The sequence below is a fragment of the Chrysemys picta genome, chromosome 13 (assembly GCF_011386835.1).
Source record: "Chrysemys picta bellii isolate R12L10 chromosome 13, ASM1138683v2, whole genome shotgun sequence".
NCBI classification, from domain to species: Eukaryota; Metazoa; Chordata; order Testudines; family Emydidae; genus Chrysemys; species Chrysemys picta.
Window position 1 is genome coordinate 44,232,949 of NC_088803.1, and position 20,829 is coordinate 44,253,777.

The following is a 20,829-nucleotide window of genomic DNA, read 5'->3' on the forward strand; positions in this document are numbered from 1 at the left end:
AATTATGCACACAAACGCTCATCAGGGATATAAGACAACTTCTGTACTACAGATCACTCCTCTAATTTATAGCCTAGTATATAAAACAAGGAGTTTTTACACCTTGACTTTTACTTGACTTTCACAGTAGTTTGGTTACCTGGAAAACCACAGAAATTGAAATAGATCACAAATTCCACTGCAGAGGTTTGGCAGTGGAGTGTCTGCCTTTCTTCATCCAGACCGGAGATGGCAGGTTTTAAGATTTACTTTTTGAAAGTTGACCGTTAGTTTTTCAGCTTCTGTGCATGCAGGAATCCTTCCAAAATACACAAGGCAACAATGTCAACCACATTTTGCAACCTTTTCTTATTCCCTGAATTTTTTTCTTTACAACACAGCAAAGTCAACATTTGAGCCTTACATTTAATGTAAAGTAAGAGATACAATGCAGAAAGCAAATAGAATGATATATGGTGAACTGGAGCTCCAAAGCACTAACCTCAGGTAATCCTCCATTTGAAGTCTAGGGTAGGCATCAACCAACACAAAAGAGATCCTGAAAGCATACTTGGAGGTGTACCTTTTTTAGCTTCCTTCTGAAAATGCCATCCCTTCTAAATGTTAATGGCCAACATGATCCTCACAGCAGAACTCTGATCCCCTTTGAACATAGTACACCAAGGGAATATAGCAAATTTAGAAACCAAATATACAAAGGCAGAGAAATGTGCCTAAGAGAGCAACCCCAGTGGAGGAGGGAAACGATGCAAACTGGATGATGACTTTTAAAAGACCCAGGATATAACAACAACTCAACCAGAAGATAGTGGAATATTGTGATGAGACCTAGGAAACCTTGGAAGAAACCAACACAGTTTGGTCCATACAACTAAACACCCATATCTGGCTGGTTAGCATTAGCCTCTCCATCTAGGCACTTATATGCCCCTCATCACTGTTGCATCCAAACATCTCACAAAAACATTGGTGAATTTATCCTGTGAAGGATGGAAATGTTATCGCCATTTTATAGATGGGAAACTGAAGCACAGAGAAATTAAGTAACTTGTCTACGGTCATACAGAACACCTACAGCACAGCCACGTATTGAACTCAGAACTCTTGCGTCACAAGTCTTAATCACAAAATCATCCTTCATCACAGTCATTAGCCCGCATTTCAGGTAAACCCTGACCCCACTGAAGTCACTGGGAGCTTTGCCATTGACCTCAATGGGGCCAGAATCTCACCCAAGTTTAAACATTAGTACCATCCATATTAACAAAATGATGCTTTTAGTGACATCAGCTTGTTGATCCAAAGTGGGAATGTGGATACACAATATAAATATTGGCCAAATCCTGCTGTTCCTACTCAGGCAAAATTCCTATTGAAATCATTGGGAGCATCACCTAAGGAAGGCTGTGGGAGTTGGTCCTCAAGGTGCACATGCAAACAGACCCATTATTGTTATTAATTGGTTGCATTACAGTAGGACCGAGAGGCCTGCATGGAGAGAACATACTCACATTTACTCTTGGGAAGATAAGCAAAAGACAAGGAAGCACCACTTGTGATTTCATAATCAAGTTGAGTTCATCCAAGTTATACACTTAAAGCAGGAATTCAACTGTCTGGTTACCTTTGAAGGATCCAGCAGCTCCTCCCCAAAATTACAGCGCTTGCTCTTTGGGCACAGAATACATTTTTGAGAATTTACAAGTCAGTGACTTAGCTTAAGAGTTAAATTAATTTTAAAATGAGTCCTTTGGGTTCTTTAAGAGATTGAGCACCTGGCGTCAGAAATGATCACTTATGTCTGGAGAGATCTTAATAATGGAACAATAGAGAGGCTTCAAACTTCCCATATGGTTAAAGCTCACTGATATCTTATGCACTAGCTGCCTTTAAGACTTTTGTTTTGTTCTAGGATGAGCTGTCATTTTTTGCCATTATTCTTTGTTCTCTTTTAGCCCAGGTTAATGACTAATGTTCTACTTCAGAGAATTCACATGGGGGCATGAGCAGAGACAAATACTTTTTAAGACGCAAGCCAGTGAAAAAAAAATAAAAACAGACCATAAGGCCATGTGGTATCAAGATCCCAGCAAGTGACCAAGGAAGTCTAGACCTCTTCCTCCTTCACATAGAAACACAGATATTTGACAGATACTCAGCTATTCCAACAAGCTCCCACTTCTGGCTTTCACATTTTCATTTCATTTTTGATGTGTTTGATCAAAATTAAACCCAAAGCTATTAGTAGCCTGACTGAAGATTTAATGTTCCTCTCTTCTACAACTGGCATGTTTATAAGCAGTTGATTTGCTATCCATGACTCTTCCTATATTTCCCACCTGATGTGATATTCTTGTAGGCCTTAAGATTTAAGGGGAAAAATTATTACTGCTTTTCAGAATTTCCAATTCCATTCTGCTGAAGACACAGTACAGTCTATTGATAACAAATATCTCTCTCCGGGCATTCTACCTCCAAAACTAAAAACCCTCACCTTGTGTGACTGGGTATCGTTCCACTGACCTCAACTGAGCTGCACCAATTCACACCAGCTGGGGATCTAGCCCAATAATTCCTCCAGGAGCTAAGTTGTCATGAACAAAGTCATAGCCCCATTGACTTCAGTGGAGCCTGGGTTCACCACATGTCTCTTCCCAGACTCATAGTTAGAAACAGGTGCATGGAGTATCTTTGCAATCCTTTTAATAATTCATCCATTTATATACATGGAATATTTGGCTTCTCCATCACTACGTTTATGCTCAGTAACTCCCAGCTTAAATGCTGAGTCTGTTTTGCATAAAATTAACTAAATTGCAGTCGTTCTCTTTCGCTGGTGCTTTTTCTTTGCTGCCTCCATGAACAATGTCAGGAAGATTGCAAGCTAACTACAATTCTCTTTCTAAAGTGAGAGGAAAACAACATCTAAGAGCTTTCCTGATATCTACTGGGAGATTTTTCTTTTTAAAACCATATTGTACTCTGGAATTTAAATTGTTTTGTTCATTTGATTCATTTTAAGGAATGAACGTAGTGGAGAAATGTTGCAATGGTTCTTTGCTGCCTACTGCTTAACACAGGGCATCCCATTATGGAATAGATTTAATAATGACCTGGAGTGGCTGGATATTTTCTATTTAAAATACTTCATCAAACTAGCAAGTTATACAAGCTTTGACAAAGTGCAAGACAGACAGTAATCTTAGCTCTCTGTTGGATGGATCTCATCATTAGACAAATACACAGATCCCAACAGGGAAGGGAAGTGTGGTCTTTCCCTGTTGTTGTAGTCCATATTTCACCTGAGCAGAGACTTGGTCACTATGGGCCAAGGACCCAAAGCCTCCAGAAGTCAATGGAAAGATTCCTACTGACTTTAACCAACTTTGCATCAGGCCTTGCACATAGCCTCTTTGAGAGATGATCCAAGGATTTGCCTGGTGATTAGGGCTTTTGGATTACATTCTCCATGAAGAATCTTCTGATCCATTCTCACTATAATCCAAAACCACTGACCACCATGCAAATGCTGGGAGTCTCTCCCAACAAGGCTGTGTTAAGACCTGATCCAAAGCTGGCTATTGTGAAAAGGAGCTTGCGGAGAGGAGAAGGATGTATTTGGACGATTAGTTAACTGTTAGTTAGGATTACTGAGTTCCCACCAAAAAAGGGTAGAAAAGCACAGGCAATGGGGAAATGAAGAAAGGCCTTTTTGTGTCACAGACTGGCTGGGATTTTGGAGAACAAGACCCACGTATGCAAGTGCTATTAGGAACTAGAGGTTTTGCAAATTAGTGAACAAAGCTTTTCATGTATAAGTGGAAAAGCCAGAATGTATGACTTAACCTAGAGTGGCTGTAGGTGTGGCAGACCATGCAAAAAGTCTTATGGGCCTCTAGTCACACAGATTCTCTGCTTTAATATCACAACTTGATTTTTTTTTAATCCCCAAATGTTTCTCTTCTCTCTTTTGGCTCAAGCTATTGACATAAGAATAGAGCAAGTCAGCTGATTTCTAATGTCACTTCCATTTACAGATGCTCGCATTTAAATCTGCCCCTGATACATATCATGATAAGTAGCCTTATGGGAGGCTGTTGGGTTGGCTGAGGCAGGCAGTATTTCTACTGCAGCCAAAGGAAAAGGAGGGGATGTGGTTAGCCTCAATTACCTTTTAATAAAACAATTTCTGGAGATCTACCTCCCTCCACTCATGTGTGCCTGGTTTCCACTCTTCTCTGCTTATTATAGTTGAATAGCTCAAGAGATTTTGGTGGAGGTATTGGAGTCTTACTGTTATGTTTAATTGTCTCTGGTACAGTCCTTGAAAAAGTGTGTCCAAGCACTGATATCAACCAAGTGGTACCTTTGCTAGCTGGTATCAGTAAAAAAAATGAACAGGTGGCTAGACCTGTAACATGCAAAGGAACCTTGTCCTACCTTTCCTATCCCCTCTGCTGCTGCCGCCCTTGGGACCATAAAGTTCACTGCTGATTGGGGGGAATTGTGACCCCCAGAAACAAGTCTCCCATGGAACAGGTCACTGCAGAGAGGTGCGATTGTGATGTCAGAGGTAAGTGGGAAACACTACAGATGGGAGCAGGTGAGACAAACAGAAAGACACGTGACTGTATAGAGAAGAGGTTGTTTTAGATTATATGGAATTACGAGTCATATTGACTTCATTACCTACCTTTATAGATTCACCTGTTTCATAACTGGACTTTCTCTGGTCTGTCCAAGCTAGGTAAGAGCAGAGTAGGTGTCAGAGCTCTGGCCATTCCCCCTGGCCATGCCTCCTTTGCAGGAGCACATATGTAGAAACTTGATGTAGAGCTGCCATGCTACACTGGGGTTCCTCCTATGCTGGGAGTACTTCCCTATGCCCAGATGCACCAGCTATGCAGCCCCTTTTATGCCACCAGAGAAGTTTAAAGGGGCCACTATAGAAAGGAGGATTTGGACCTCTGTATCTAAACATGTCCTATATTCATGATGAAAGCGAGTGTGATGGGGTGGACTAGGTTGTGGCCCCGGCCTCACCCCACCCCAGAAAGAGCAGAGGAGAAGTCCTCCAGGCAGCCTAGAGTGGCTGCAGGGGAGCAGCCAATCAGAGGGGCTGCTGGAGTGACCAATCGGGGGACAGAAAGCAGCAGAGGCAGAGCAGTTAGTTGCTGCCTGGAGCTCAAAGAGGAAGGACTGGGTGCCTGGCTGGCTGGAAGAGCAGCAGACCCATGGACCGGTCAGGGAGGGCAGACTGAGCCTAGAATCTAGCCAGACTGGGTGAGGATACCGTGATGGGCCTTGCTGGTCTGGTTAAAGACTGAGCCCAGGAGGGCTGCCAAAAAGAACATACCAACTGAGGGCACCGAGATGGGCCTTTTTGAGCTCTCCAGGAAGGAAGCCTTGGTGCTACGGCCCCATACCAGCACCGTGAGCAAGAACTAGAGACTGTATTCCCCAAAGGGGGGTGGGGACAGTGTGTGTGACTCAGCTGGAGGGCTGAGTCGCTGAAGACCCAATGAAAGAACCATCGGCCAGGGCGGCTCTTGCGAGAGATAGGTGCCATCCCAGTGAAAGACCAAGGCTCACACTTGACCAGAAGGGGGGGTGCTCACGGAAGGTGGGTGCTGCCCCATTCCAAACTGAGATTGCAGGCACGTATCAGCCAGAGAGGGGGCATTTGCGACAAGTGGGTACCGATACCGTTACACGGAGTCAGAGAGCGACCTGCTTTTTTGCAGCCAGGTTACCACATTGCTTCACTCTCCATGGTACTGTACTCGGTACTCCATGGGAGGGTTAACCCATGCAGCTTAGCCAACTTCCAGTTCCAACAGTGACATTGTGTTCTTCAGCTATGTTTGCTTCTGCATTTCAGTGCATTGTTATTTACTTAAGGCCTAATCCCACTTACTTTACCTTGTCAATGCGGCTGTGACAAAGAACCTCTGAGCAATGCCATTAGCTAAGAGAGTCTTTTGTTGAGGTCAGAGAGTAACTGATTTTAACAACTGTGCCAAAAGATCCTGCTGACTTGCACTATCCACATAGGAGGAATTTGGACCAAAAAGAGGAATTCTATCACATAACAAATATAAGCAAGATCAAAATGTAATTCTGGAGCAGATGGGAATGAAGAAGAAACCTCTAGGGCATCCTATATGGAGGAACTGTCAGAACACGCTGCAAAATTTCACCAACAAATGGCACGGAGGGTGACAATTAGGAGACTTGTAGGACAGGTACTGCTCAAGGTAACTTTATTCCTAAATAGCAAGGGTCAGATATTTCAGGATCTCTGAACCTTTGCTTTATCAAGCTTCTAGTGAAAACATTCAACGTGATGGCCCAAGGCAGCACTGGAGAGGCCCTTCCCACACAGGGAAAGGAGTAGAGCTGGTAACACAGAGGAAGTGTGATGGGTTATTGCTGTGCTTGTCATTACTATTAACTTACACTCTTATTGCCTTTCACATCCAGCGGAAACCAGCTGCTTCATATTTCTTAATATTGTGAAGCAAAAGCAGACATTGCATGTTTCCTAACCCTGTGTTTTAGGGCTTGGGCTTTTTTAGTGCAGCCTCTTGTTTATAATCATCTCACTTTTGCCTTCTAGAACAACATTTCTCCAGGGATCTCAAAGCATTTTTCAAACTTTAATGAAGCTTCGCAAGAGCCCTGTGGGGTAGATCAGCAGAAAGAGAGGTTAAGGAATGCATGCAAAAATACATGTGTATTTGCATGCCAAATTTGCACATTGATACCATAGTTGCACTAGCAAATCAGGTATTTGCATGTATAAATGGCCAGTTAGAGATATACCTTGCCATTTGCCCAGGTAACCAGTTTATGTACACAGCTGTACCACGCGCACAATGCATTTGTATATTTTTATACAGAATCACATTGATGTTTGTAAATCAGACCCAAGAACAGATGTTTGACATCGTGTAATAAAACAGTGGCAGAACTAAGAACAGCAACCAGGAAACTAGACTCCAGCCCCTTCACTAGCTGCTAGAACACACTTTCTTTCTAGTGATTTCTACCCCTCGAGATGCTCTTTTTCATGGATATCTATGTATTGATAAGCATCATGGCATGGTTCACTGCCCAATTTTCAAACAAGCAACATGCTCCCTTCATCCACACTGAGCTAGAATTTTTGTTCTTTCGAATAGTTAAAGCAAAAACTGCAAAAGGTGCTGGTAATTCTGTGGATTCAGCAGCCCCGTTTGGTCTTTCCTGATACCAAAGGTGAATGCACCGGCTATCATTCCTCAGACCACAAACGGTTCAGAAAAAGCTCCAAATCCTCTGCATGTTTCTAGGATCTTGGATGTAGATTAAATGACAGTCCATGCAGATAAAAGAAGGGAAGGATAAAGGACTTCCAGAGACACCAGCTGTATATTCTCCCTTGGAATATGCAACTACTCAGCAAAATGCCGGCAGCAACCTCTTTTATATCAGCTCCATTGATTGTCACTTATAGAACGTAGGGCCTATCATTCCCAGTCAGCTGTCATTTTACAACAACTGCATTTTTAAACCTTGAAGTATTAAGGAACAGAGTGAACAGAGAAAGGTTTCCAGGAAACCATCTCACTTCCTACTAAAATTATTTTTTTGTTTTCAAGAGCAGAACATTGCTAAACACTTACTTTGGAGCCCTTGGATTGTCGAAAATCTATGCTCAGATTGTTAGAATTATGCTTGGTTGGTGTAAGCAATATGGAATGTTTACCAGAATGAAGGTAGTTACCCCCACGTACAAATTATGCACCCGATGTTTTAAACATCTGAACCTTCATTTACTGTTTCACGAGAGCAACAACACAGGAAGCTATGTGAACTTATCACATAGCATTTTCACAGGCACATATGTCACTTAGGTCCAGAAAGTCGATGGGAGCTGGCCGCCTTTGAAAGTCGCCCCCAAACTCAGCATATGTTCTGTTTTACGATAGACAGGAACAATAAAAATATACCTGAATCATAAATGAAGGAAGTTAAAAAGTGAGTTGTTTTTCCCCCAACATGAATGGCAAACAATATTACACCAACAGTGTGTCTGCTTCCTTAAACATCAACGTCTTCTCCGGTATTTCAAATGTAATACTAAGGATGTTTTGGCATCCAAATTACTGGAATAAATTGCCTAGGGAGGTTGTGGAATCTCCATCATTGGAGATTTTTAAGAGCAGGTTGGACAAACACCTGTCAGGAATGGTTTAGAGATAATACTTAGTCCTGCCATGAATGCGGGGGATGGGACTAGATGACCTCTCGAGGTCCCTTCCAGTCCTATGAGTCTATGAAAACACAGGCTTTACTAATAATCCTGTTTCTAAATAGGAGTGACCTATTGTATCATTATGTCTGATCCCAGAGTGCCCTCTGCTGTGAATTTTAAGAATGATCATCTAATTCCATATCATGCCATTTCTGTTGTACAACTTTTATTAATAGGATTGAAAAAAAAACCTGGAGCTTTTCCTTGAGGTTGAAACACATTTTAAACGTGGGGGGAGGGGAAACTGTTTATAAAGTAAAACTGAGCTGATGTAGTTGCATTGGAAATTGGAAATACATCTCTCAGCTGTATAAGCTCTATTTCTCCATGCATCTCTCCACCCACCTTATATTTGTAGTGTGGTCACCCCTGGGACGGAATGAGTGTGAAAGAATGCGAAATCGGATCACCATCTTGTGTCTCCAGCACAGTAATGCTGCTTTGTTCTCGCACACTGCCTTTTACCCATAGCTTTTTAAAGCGCCTTATAAACATGGATTATTTAAACCTCACAGAGTCTTGTGAAGTAGGTAAGAATTAGTATCTCTGTTTTACAGATGGGGTGAGTATGGTAGAGAAAGGGTAAGGGCCTGATGTTTAGAGGGAATGAGCGGGCACAACAGACTCCGAAGTCGATGAAATGTGCCAGAGCTCAGTGTCTTTGAGAAATCAGACTCTAGGGGTAGGAGCCACAGAAGTGCTAAGGCCCATAACCCCCAGACTTGGGCATCTAAGTCCCAGTTTTGGGTTCCCTGTGAATCACAAAACTCCCACCAAACCCTGTAGGCACCTAAAGATGCACTGCTGCAATAAAAGACCGGCACAGCCACAGCTGGCCCAGGCTCACAGGGCTTGGGCTGTGGGGCTAGAAAATAGCAGCATAGACGTTTGGGGTTGGGCTGGAGCCCAGGCTCTGAGACCCCACAAGGGGGGAGGGTTTCAGAGTCCGGCCTCCAGCCCAAACGTCTACACTGTTATTTTATAGCCCCATAGCCTGAGTCAGCTGAGACTCGGTGTCGTAGGTTTTTTTATCGCAGTGTAGACAAACCCTCAGTGCCTACGTTTGCAATGTAAAAAGTGTCCCAGGCACCTATGTTCCTGCCTCTGAGCATGCAGACTGCTGCCTCACTTCATGCATCTGGATGACTAAGCCCCAGAGCGATCCATGAATCAGGGAAAGACAGGCATTTGGTCACCTAACTTGCGCGCAGGACCAATCCAGTAGGCTGCCTTCTGAACACACCTACCAGATCAAGCCCCGTTCAAAATCCAGAGGAGGAGGTGGGGCCAGCACCACCCACCTTGAAACTGCTAGACCAGTGGTGAGAGCACTCACCTGGGAGGTGGGAGACTCAGGTTCAACTCCTCCCTCTCTCACCTACCAGGAGGGTGCGCTAACAGCTGAGCTATGTGATTTTCTGTTGTGGGGCAGGCCAGGGGCTCCCTCCATTGTTCCACTGTGGATAAATAATGAACCAGTGATTGGAGCAGGGGAACTGACCCCAGGGTAGTTCAGTATTTATCCATAGTGAACAGTCATTGGGCCAGAGAGAGAATGCCTCTGTCGCCTGCAGCAGAGGGTTCCCTAATCCTGGTACAGGGAGCCAAGGCACCGAACTTGGCTTTGTGGCTCACGTGTTGTTTCTGTGATTTACTATGTGCCTAAAAGTTAGGGTGATGATGATGCTCAGAGTTGCAATATCCCAGTCCCTTCACGGATCCCACCCCAAATAACTTGGCAAGGACATGCAATAAAATCCGTGGCAGAGCTGGGTACAAACTCTGGAGTCAACTCAAAGTCCAACACTACAGCTGCAATCCCACCCACAGAGGACCTTAGCCCTGCACAAGCATTAGTGTCTTACAGGTGCTCCTGATTCACATGTTGCTTTGAGAGCAATGATCCATAACAGTCCACCATTGTCCATCACATTTTGGATATGCTCATTTCATCTCGGCATAAAAACACCTAGATGTTGACTCTGAAATCCACTCACATGCTATTTAAATTGGAAATGTTTGTGCTTTCCCGTTAGCAAATTAAGAAAACTTTGGTTGGACACAAGGAACGGAGAATGAATCGCTTTGTGACCATTTATAAAGCGCCCCGGGTATGCATAGAGCCTACCAAGGCAGAGAGCCAGATTTTCAGAAGTGCTCGGCACTCACTGAAAACCACGGCTGTTGCCTAATCAGAAGCTGCTAGGTCTGGAGCTGTTTGGTGACCCTAAATGGCAGATTTTCAATGGGAGCTGCTGGGGGATGAGCACTTTTGAAAATCTGCCCCTCATTTAGGTGCCTAAATGGGAGCAGAGCTCTTGAAAGATCTGGCAGTGGGCCCTTGAAAAATGGGACCCCAAAAATTAAAATGGGATTTTCTTAATGAATCCAAGTTGGGTGCCCAGCACCTCTTGAAAGTCAATGGGAGTTGCGTGTGTCATTCCCTTAGGTGCTTTTGAAAACCCACCCTCCTCCAGACCGAATTGCTTAAAAAGCTGGGCACCCAATGGCCTGTCGAATTTCCATGCACAATTATCCTGATTGCACCTGCCAGTGACCATAATTAGCCACTCACCTGCACACCTGATTTACATACAGTCATGGGAACAGAACCCCCCCCATGTCTGAATAAAGCAAGCCTTAAGTGACCAGCCAGACATTACATAGAAAGTCAGCAGGAAAACGGAGTTAATAACCTAGAAGTCCTAATTCCTAGCCCTCTGATACACCCACTAGACAATACTGTCACAACCTAGTGCCAACCATCAAAAAATTACCCCAACACTGAGCATTCCAAGGTGAGTTCACAGGCAGGTCTGAGGTCTCACTACTAAGTGTATTAATTAAACGGGTATGTAACAATTTTCCAGATCCCTATAACCTACAAATTAAGAGCGTGTCTGGGAGCTGTGCTGTCAAGCCTTCTGTCATCAAGGCTGCAGCATCACCAACACAAAAGCTCATTTAGTATCTGAACCACACGGATTCCCCCCCCTCCCCAATATTTAACATGTGGCTTTCTGGGAGAATTATTGACTGTCCCCTGAAACTGGCCAGCACTAAATAAATTAGCCCACGTGTATTTTAGCACGTGACTGAGACCCCTGTGTCCTGGAATCCAACTTCTGATGTAAGCTCTGACTTGCTGAGGGTGACGTGCTGCCAGTTGCTCTCTGCTGCCACTGGAAACGGAACAGTCTGCGTTCGCTTTGCTTCTGGCCCCAGAGGCGGGCTAGGCTCACTGCACTTTGTCCCTCGTTGTCTGGGTCAGAAGTTTGTGCCCCCCAGCTAAGGAGCAGATCAATGCAGTCACATCGGCCCATGACAGTGGCAGCATGAAGAGCAGTCCTCCCCAGTGGTGTTTTAGCATGCAAATCTGCACCTGCGGAGAAGATAATGCACACTCAGAACCCAATAAGCCAGAAGAGGAGAATGCACGTCCCTTGGCATGTTCAAGGACGGTGAAAATTAAATCCTCCTTAAGAAAGGATTTTGAATAAATCACCCTTATCTAAATTAACAAATATCTACAGGCCAAATGATCTCTCTGCCTTGGTTCTGGGTAGCATCACGTCCGAGAACTGATATACACCTGTTCTGTTCAGGGCACCAGAGTCTGCCCATGCCTCATGTAGGGCACATGAAGAATTATTATTTAACCAGATTTTTTTCTGGAGCTCCTGATGGCTGATCAAACTGTTACAAGGATGATAATCAGGCCGGGAACAGCCATCTTTATCAAGGTTGGGTGTGAGAACCTTGGACCGGAAGATCATTGCTGGATCCTTTTCCTCGCCTCTTAGCAGCTCCCCAGTAAGACATGTCAGTGATGGTAAAGAAATGTCCTTCCATTTAGGGGATTTGGGTGACATGAGTAAACCACTCACGCTTTGCTCTTGTGTTGCATGGATTCACAGCCTGAATAGGTACAGCTGAGGCCATGTTATAAAAACATCGGGGATGCTCTTCAGTGCCATTTGTTAATACTCTAGGTTAAACTGTATTAATGTCTCCTTAATGTCAAGAACCACATTTTCCCAACTGAATCAATGTATCATTTATAAGATTCATGACAGTAAAATGTGTAAGGCAAATGTTGAATGGTAGGCACAAATTCCCGCACTTTACAGGACATGTGCAGAATCCTGCACTTAGGATGGAAGAATCCCATGCACTGCTACAGTGGGGACCGACTGGCTAAGCAGCAGTTCTGTAGAAAAGGATCTGGGGATTACAGTGGACGAGAAGCTGGATGAGTCAACAGTGTGCCCTTGTTGTCAAGAAGGCTAACGGCATATTGGGCTGCATTAGTAGGAGCATTGCCAGCAGACTGAGGGAAATGATTATTCCCCTCTATTCGGCACTGGTGAGGCCACATCTGGAATACTGCATCCAGTTTTGGGCCCCCCACTACAGAAAGGATGTGGACAAATTGGAAAGAGTCCAGAGGAGGGCAACGAAAATGATTAGGGGGCTGGGGCACATGACTTACGAGGAGAGGCTGAGGTAACTGGGCTTGTTTAGTCTTCAGAAAAGAAGAGTGAGGGGGGATTTGATATCAGCCTTCAACCACTTGAAGGGGGGTTCCAAAGAGGATGGAGCTAGGTTGTTCTCAGTAGTGGCAGATGACAGAACAAGGAGCAATAGTCTCAAGTTGCAGTGGGGGAGGTCTAGGTTGGATATTAGGAAAAACTATTTCACTAGGAGGGTGGTGAAGCACTGGAATGGGTTACCTAGGGAGGTGGTGGAATCTTCATCCTTCGAGGTTTTTAAGGCCGGCTTGACAAAGCCCTGGCTGGGATGATTTAGTTGGGATTGGTGTTGCTTTGAGCAAGGTGTTGGACTAGATGACCTCCTGAGGTCTCTTCCAACCCTAATCTTCTATGATTCTATGTAGTTCCTAGCTAACTTCAGTGGTGGGGTCAAGTATTTATTGAGGTTTAAAGCAATAGACTTCAGGATCTGAGCACAGCTGTTAACGATGGAGATTGCCTCACCAGAAGCAAAACAGTGATGAAGTAATACTCATGCAGTACAGATGGGAAAGTGTAGGGGTTGGATCACAGTGCACACTGGCAGCTGAAGTAGAAAGGCTGGCATACAGCCTGCAAACCCCAGTGAAGCCAATAGAAAGGATCCCATTTTTTTCCAATGCACTTTGGATCAGACTCCTAGTGTCATATGAAGATATAATAAAATACAAAAACGGTGTTTGGTTGGCCCGGCTTTTGCTCAGTATGGGAACAACCTGAGACGAAACATCTGGCTTTTCAAAGCACATGGCTGAGTGTGTGATTTCCCATATATTGATTGCCTGTGGGCAAGACAAGTAAGGTTAGGTTTAGTAAGGGTGGGGGGGGGCACGACGACAGCTAAATAGTCTTGAGGAGCCAGTCAATAGCCTCGGAGTCACCAAGGTTCACCTTAAGGGGACTCCAGGGAGCCCATCACAAAAAGAGGACATGTGCAGCATCTTCCACATGCCCTACAGAGGGCTGCCCTGGTTGGTCTTATTTTCATTGTCAATTTTCATAGGACCAGCCAGATGGTGAAGTTATATATGGGTTAGATCAGGGATGGGCACATTTTTTTGGCCCGAGGGCCACAGCTGGGGATGGAAATTGTATGGCGGGCCATGAATGCTCACGAAATTGTGGGTTGGGGTGCGGGAGGGGGTGATGGCTCCAGCTGGGGATGGGGGCTCTGGAGTGGGGCCAGAAATGAAGAGTTCAGGGTGCGGGAGGGGTGTCCGGACTGGGGCAAGGGGAGGGCTCCGGCTGGGGTTGCGGGCTCTGGGGTGGGGCTGGGGATGAGGGGTTTGGGGTGCAGGAGGGTGCTCTGGGCTCAGACCAAGAGGTTTGGAGGGCGGGAGGGGGGGATCAGGGCTGGGGCAGCGGGTTGGGGCATGCAGGGGGTGTGAGGGCTTTGGCAGGGGTGTGGGCTCTAGGGTGGGACTGGGACCAAGGGGTTTGGGGGGCAGGAGGGGGATCAGGGCTGGGGCAGGAGGTTGGGGCACAGGGTATCAGGGGTGCAGGCTCTGGGTGGCGCTTACCTCAGGCAGCTCCCAGAAGCAGTGGCATGTCCCTGCAGTGGCATGTCCCCACTCCAACTCCTATGTGGAGGCGCAGCCAGGCAGCTCTGCGGGCTGCCCTGTCTGCAGGCGCCACCCCTGCAGCTCCCACTGGCCACAGTTCCCAGCCAATGGGAGCTGCGGCAGCGGCGTTTGGGGCGAGGGCAGCATGTGGAGCCCCCCGGCTGTCCCTACGCATAGGAGCCAGAGGGGGGACATGTCACTGCTTCTGGGAGCCGCATGGAGTGGGGCAAGCCCCCTACCCCACTCCCCGGCTGGAGAGCCAGAGTGGGGCAAGCCCCAGACCCCACTCCCCAGCGGGAGCTCGAGGGCCGAATTAAAACGTCTGAAGGGCCGGATGCGGCCCCAGGGCCATAGTTTGCCTACCCCTGGGTTAGAAGGTACAAAAACAAATCATTTCTTTAGTCTCTATAGCAGATTCTCCAAAGAAAACTAGGTGGGGAGGGGAATACCAGATTTTAAGCAAATAAGAATAACTATGTAAAGGTGCTGCAGACTGCAAACTTAACAGGTCCCAGCTGGTCACATGGCTGCTCCAGGCAGAGTATAAAAGGGAGGGGAAGGGTGTGTCTCTCCCCCTGGCTGGCAGCCAGCAGGGGAAATCTCTGGGGGTTATTGCCTAGTGGTTTTCAGTTGGTTTGCTTTTGTGTGTGACCAAGCAGGCCCTGAGGACAGGCCTTCAACAAATAATTCTGGGTGCTTTTTCCCCCTTCCCTGGCTGGTGAAGCCACCCAAGAGCTGAAAGTGACTACAGGTGCTATCGGAATAAATATGACAAAAATAACGACGAAATTCAGTGGCTGAAGCTGAAGTCAGAAAAATCCAAATTGGAAATGAGATGCCCATTTTTAACCGTGAAGGTCTTGAACTATAGGAACAGTTTACCAAGGGCTGGGGTGGATTCTTCCTCCCACTGAATGCCTTTCGAAAAGTTGACTTGCGCTTGAACTAAAGCGGGCATTTGGCTTGATTCAGGAATCACTGGGGAAAATTCTACCCCTGCCTTATGCAGGAAATCAGTCCAGATGATCATAAGGGCCCCTTAAAAATGAATGAATATTACCATTTTCCAGGAGAAATTCTACAGCTGGAATGTGGCCTCTGTGGCTGGCAACGTACAATGCCACGAATGCTCGGTGCGCGATCCATTCCCTTTTCTCTTCTGGTCTCAGTAACTGTGAATTTGGAGTGTTGCATGTGGATCCCTTTGTAACTCCTAAACTTATTAGCTGGAAAATAAATGAAAACATCACACAAATGCTGACCGATTATTCAATCAATCAATTCCAATATTAAAGGTGTGTAGATACCTATAAAGACTCAAACTACAGGGTCTTACATTCTAAACTTAAAGTGACCCTTGTGCATTGGAACCAGGAAAAAAAAAAGTCTAGAAGACTTTGGGTCTTCAGATCTTCTGGTAGGTGGAATTATAATTACAGCTGATCAGAAAAGATTTCTCCTCCGTAGAGGAGCGGATTCACCCCTGCAGCGCCTCCTGCTGGTGACTTCCAGGAATTACCTCGTTCCAGCTCTGGAGCACCCTCTGCAGGCCGGTGATCCGCCTGTCCTCTGGCCCCCGTGTCCTTCCCTGGATCCCGGTGCCCTGTTAGCTGGGGTGCTGCCCCCTGGCAGTAACCCCTTTCTCTCAGGGTCTCCCCTCCCCAGGAAACCCCCACCCACTATCCCCACCTCGCCTCAGTATAAGGCTACTGCCAGTCATCATCTAGCCCCCACGCCCTGGGGCAGACTGCAGTATCAGCCTACTCATCGCTGGCAAGGTTGGGTTTGTACCTGCTGCCTTTGCCTACCCCTGGGCTGCCCTCTGCAACCCCCAGTTACCTGTTGGCCTTATGCTAGGCCGCAGCGTGGGGCTTTCCAGGCTGGAGCTCCCCGGCTCCTCTGCCTTTCTCCATCCCTGCTCCATTCAGGTACCCTGTCTCTAGCTCCCGGCAGCCAGGCCCTTCTCTCTCTGAATGCAGAGAGAGACTCTTGAGCGCCAGCTCCCAGCCCAGCTGCGGCCGCTTCCCCAATCAGCCGAGGCTTGCTGCTTTCCTAGCAGCAGCCCTCTCACAGTCTCAGCCCTCTCCCAGGGCTGATTTCAAGCCCTTCAGGGCAGAAGCGGGTGTCCACCCCACTACACCCTCCCATCCACCTCCACCGAACGCTTTAGAGTTTTTGATGAAAAATCAAAAGCCAAAATATTTCAATTCTGAAAAGCTGCCATGGTGCCTCATGGGAGTTGTAGTTTAGGTGTCTCATGCTCAATAGGCTGGATTGCCTGGTCAGATTATATCTCCAATGAGGCACCATCGTCATTCCTCTTGGTGAAGGGAGGTAACGTATCATGGCACTCTCAGGGTCGTTTAGTTGAAAATCCAATTTTTGGGCGAAAAAAAGTTTTTACAGGAATTTTTTTGACCAGCTAAAAGTATAATGCATAAAATAATACACTGCATGTTTCATCTCAGAAGACACCATAGCATTTGTGACCCACTCCTATGTTGCCTGCCCAGCCAATACAGGATTGGTAGGAATTTTGGGTGCACACGGAACATAGAATCAGGCCTTCAAACTGACATATACACTATAACCAATTTCAGTTTACCTAACAGTGAAATACAGCCACCTCTGGCTCAAAACATAGCAGCTACTTACCAGTGCATTGCTACATTACACAACAGTGTAAAACAGGAGGTGAAGAACACCTCTGTATCCATGTCAAATAGTTGTGGAAATGTAGATGAGCACAATGTAATTAGCCAAGTTGGAATTTAACCAAGACAACTGGGTAAAGAGCCCTCCTAACATGCCATGGGATATTTCATAACCACAGCTAGTCAGGACCTTGAATTTACAGCACATTACCCTCTAATTCAGACCCTGGTTCAGTACTAATTCCAGAGAGAAGAATGCCATCTTCTGAATCACTGAAGACTGTGTGTTCCACAGAGATCTCCCCTCTCAGAACTGACCCAGCCAAAGCCTACTTAGCTAGTCAAAGATCACAGCTCAAGATAGTATGGCTGCAGACCAATGGAACTCCCAGGAACTGTGGAGAAGATGCAGATTTTGCTACAATAGTCCCTCCCTTCCGTTGATTTTGGAAGCTTCATGAGCTTTGAAGGAGTCCTTAGCCTATGGTCCTTACTCAGGAGTCAGTGGATAAAGGACCACGTGAGATGGGTTATATTCACAGCTCTGCCATTGACTCACATGACTTTGGGCAACTCACATATCCTGTGTGCCTCAGTTTCCCTAGCTATAACTGTGATAATAAAGGTTTACTCACCTTTTTAAAACACTTGGAGATATATGGATGAAAAGTGCTATGTAAATACCAAGTATTATTATTATTGGCACCCACAGGAAAAGCATGGTGATAAAAAGTGTCAGAAGAGAAGAGATAGTTAAAATAGTGGCAATTTGCAATGAGAATAATAAAGACTCTCCCATGTGGTCGTATATTGATCAAACAGTAGTATGACTGTGCGCAGGAAAAAGAATTGGGAAATACCACTACCAAAAATAAAGCCAAATTGTAGTGGCGACAGAAGGAAGTCCACTACAACTAAGGCCATAGCTAACCAAAACAAGCGGGCTGGCTGCTAAAGTGAACCAACTGCATCAAAGATCTTCTCCCCTTAACTTCTTCCCTCCTTCCCAAAGCTGTTCATCCTCTTTGGATTCCCAGTTGTCCATAAACTTCCCTCAGAAATGGATGGACATATTGAAGTCCTGGAGTATTCCTGTGGTCAACCTTTCATTGGGTTTTGACCTAGAACCCCATAGATAGCCTCCCCACTATTTGCTGCTCTCTGAAGATATTCATCTAGTACATGAATCTTTTCACAATCCCCCTTTTAGAGCGTTTGCACAAAGCAGACCTATCGTTTACAAAAGCAATGGAATCAACCTGGGTAATATCTCCTTCAGCAGCAGCTGCCACAAGAAGCCCCCAGCCATCTTGTCGCCAGATGCGTATAGTAATTGTTCCGCCAGGGACAATATCATTGTACTTAAACGTAGACTCATCTGGCAGATCTACTGGAGGGAATGAAAAACAAGAAGTCAAGACAGCATTTGCAAAGACCTGGGTTATTAAGAGAGAAATGAATATGCACATCAACTGAAGAGATTCCCTCGCTACGAGACCATTAGATGGTGGATATCATCCATTTGAAAAGCTCTTGGTTTTTCTCTAGTAAACTGAACATTGAACTGGCTTTGCAGTTTGCTCATTTATTGTTTTGAGAACTAGGTCGCAAAAGCACCCAGATGCACCAGCCAGGATCAAAGCCCTATTGTGCTAGTGCTGTGCAAACACAAACACAAACACAGGCTTCCTGCCTGGAATAGTTTATAATCTAAAGCCCTGATTCTGCAAAAAGCTCCATGTGAGTAGACCCATTTCAACCCAGAGCTCATTGAAGGATCAGGGCCTAAGACGGCATGTAACATATGAAAGGTGGAATGGTGGGGGGAGGGTAAGAGGTAAAGAGGGATACAGTCAAAATATATACAGAGCATGTGTGTGTCACACACAACTGTTTGCTTTTTATTCTAAAAACAAAGGGGGCGGGGAGAGAAGGAGCTGTTTGTTTTGAAATGAGTGTTAAGGTATAGGTGGGTTTTGAGGAGGGGATCCCTGACAAACATTTGTATAAACTCTCCAAAAATATGAAGTCGTGCAGCAAAAGTAACTCTGGACAGTTATCACTGGGTTCTAAAGAGCAGCAGGGAAACTGACCAGAAATCTTGTTAGTTTCACGGTGCTGCAGCTTGGCAAAGCTCTGAGCTGCCTTTCTGCAGGCTCAAGAAGAGGGTCTTGCTTCAGTTCGCACTCTGTTCACACTGGAAGGGTTTCACCAAAGCCTTAAGCACTAGCAGGGCCGGCTCTGGCTTTTTGGTCGCCCCAAGCAAAAAAAAAAAAAAAAAAAAAACGGGGCGGCCAGAACGGCAAAGCAAAAAAAAACCCACAGTGATCTGTGCGCCGGAGCGCAGGTGCAGGGGGACCGGCTAGCGGAGGGGCGGGGGAGAGAGAGAGAGAGAAGGGGGCGGCCAGGGCTACAGCGGGGTGCTGCCATGCGGCCCCTCCCGCCACGCCGCCTGCCGGGAGGGCTCCGCTCCGGTCGGCAGGGAGGGAAGGACAAGGACTGCCCTGCCGGGCTTGCTGCAGGGCGCTCCCGTCCTCCATGCCGCCGCCCCCTACAGGGCGACCGGAGCAGAACAACAACAAAAAATAAGCAGCGGCCGTGCTGCCCTAGGATTGGGCGGAACGCCGCCTCGGTCAATCTGCCGCCCCAAGCACCAGCTTGCTCGGCTGGTGCCTGGAGCCGGCCCTGAGCACTAGGCAATTAAAAAAAAATAGTGAAAGGTTAAATTCTGCCAAAATTGAGAGCTCAGCCCTGGCATCCATTAGGGAAAGCTCCCAAGCAGCTATGGGTGAGTGGGGTTTCCAAGCCCTGCAGGGCATCCCAGGGCTGGAGGAGAGAATGCTAAAGATTGAAGCAAGAGATGGGTTCCCGGAATGGAGTAGAAAAAAGGAAAGAAGGTCTCGGATCTTCATCCAGGTACTAATGTCACTGGAATTGACAGGGGTGGCCCCTGACCTTAAAGCAGGTACTGGGGACACCAGATGTGGCAAGGAACCCAGACTGTTAACCCCCAGGATGTTAGAAGTCCCCACCTTCATCCAGGTACTGGAGGCGTTGGAAATGCAGGGGGATGCCAGTCAGCAGCTCCAGATGGTGCTTCAGCTTCAACACAGTCAAGTCGCTGTAGCACCCGGCTAACGGGAAAGTCTCACTAGTTTCAGCCAGGTGGAGTGTGATGCTGAAGAGCCGGTGGGGCAAACTGCTGCTCGGGACCACTTCGTGGCTCTTTCCCCGCTTGGAGCGGGGGTTGAACCAAAACATAGTACCACCTAAGGGTTGGGGTTGGACCTGGTGGTGGCCACTCCCTCCTCCTGCCAATGGGCTGTTGCTATTAAACACCCTCCAGGTGACGTTACCTGGGCAGCATTAGCATGTCAGAATACATCTGGGCAGCATGAAGGACGTGGCTCAGATGTACACCGTACATGTGACATAATAGCTAGCTAGGCAGCTTAAGTATGATGTCATGTTGCAATCACAGTGGCATGGGTGTGTCATCATAGCTCCTCTGAACATATGTTCCATCAGGGCACATGCAGTGTGATTAAAGGGGGGCCTGTTTGCTCAGTCTCACCCCCCCAACTTTCACCAAGGATGACAAGAGCTTTTAGTTGGCTGGAGGGCAGCCAGGGAAGGGGAGAGGGAGCGAGCCTGCTGGGAGCAGTAACTCAGCCAACTCGGTTCCTTCTTTCTGTACTCAGATGCTCACTGGGGAGCAGGGTGAAGGCTGCATCTAAGGGTATGTCTACACTGGCAAGTTTCTGCGCCACAAGTCATACCAC

At 46.5% G+C, this 20,829-nt stretch overlaps 1 protein-coding gene across 1 annotated transcript; it reads right to left on the reverse strand.

The window, feature by feature from the left end:
* Positions 1-6,725: 6,725 nt before the first annotated feature.
* On the reverse strand, positions 6,726-20,308 carry ANKRD60 (ankyrin repeat domain 60). The gene is made up of 4 exons (XM_065565236.1): positions 20,080-20,308; positions 18,289-18,437; positions 15,454-15,658; positions 6,726-11,681 (listed from the first exon to the last, which is right to left on the reverse strand). The coding sequence occupies exons 1-4, from the start codon at positions 20,306-20,308 to the stop codon at positions 11,368-11,370; spliced, it is 897 nt and encodes a 298-aa protein (XP_065421308.1). The 3' UTR covers positions 6,726-11,367.
* Positions 20,309-20,829: the final 521 nt, after the last annotated feature.

Excerpts from the sequence above, each read along its gene's own strand:
- ANKRD60 (XM_065565236.1), bottom strand. The coding sequence starts at position 20,308 with ATGTTTTGGTTCAACCCCCGCTCCAAGCGGGGAAAGAGCCACGAAGTG. Across the intron at positions 18,438-20,079 it reads CCTCCAGTACCTGGATGAAG|TAGATCTGCCAGATGAGTCT; the intron begins GTGGGGACTTCT and ends CATTCCCTCCAG. Across the intron at positions 11,682-15,453 it reads AGAATTTCTCCTGGAAAATG|GTGCAGATTTGCATGCTAAA; the intron begins GTAATATTCATT and ends TCTTCTCCGCAG.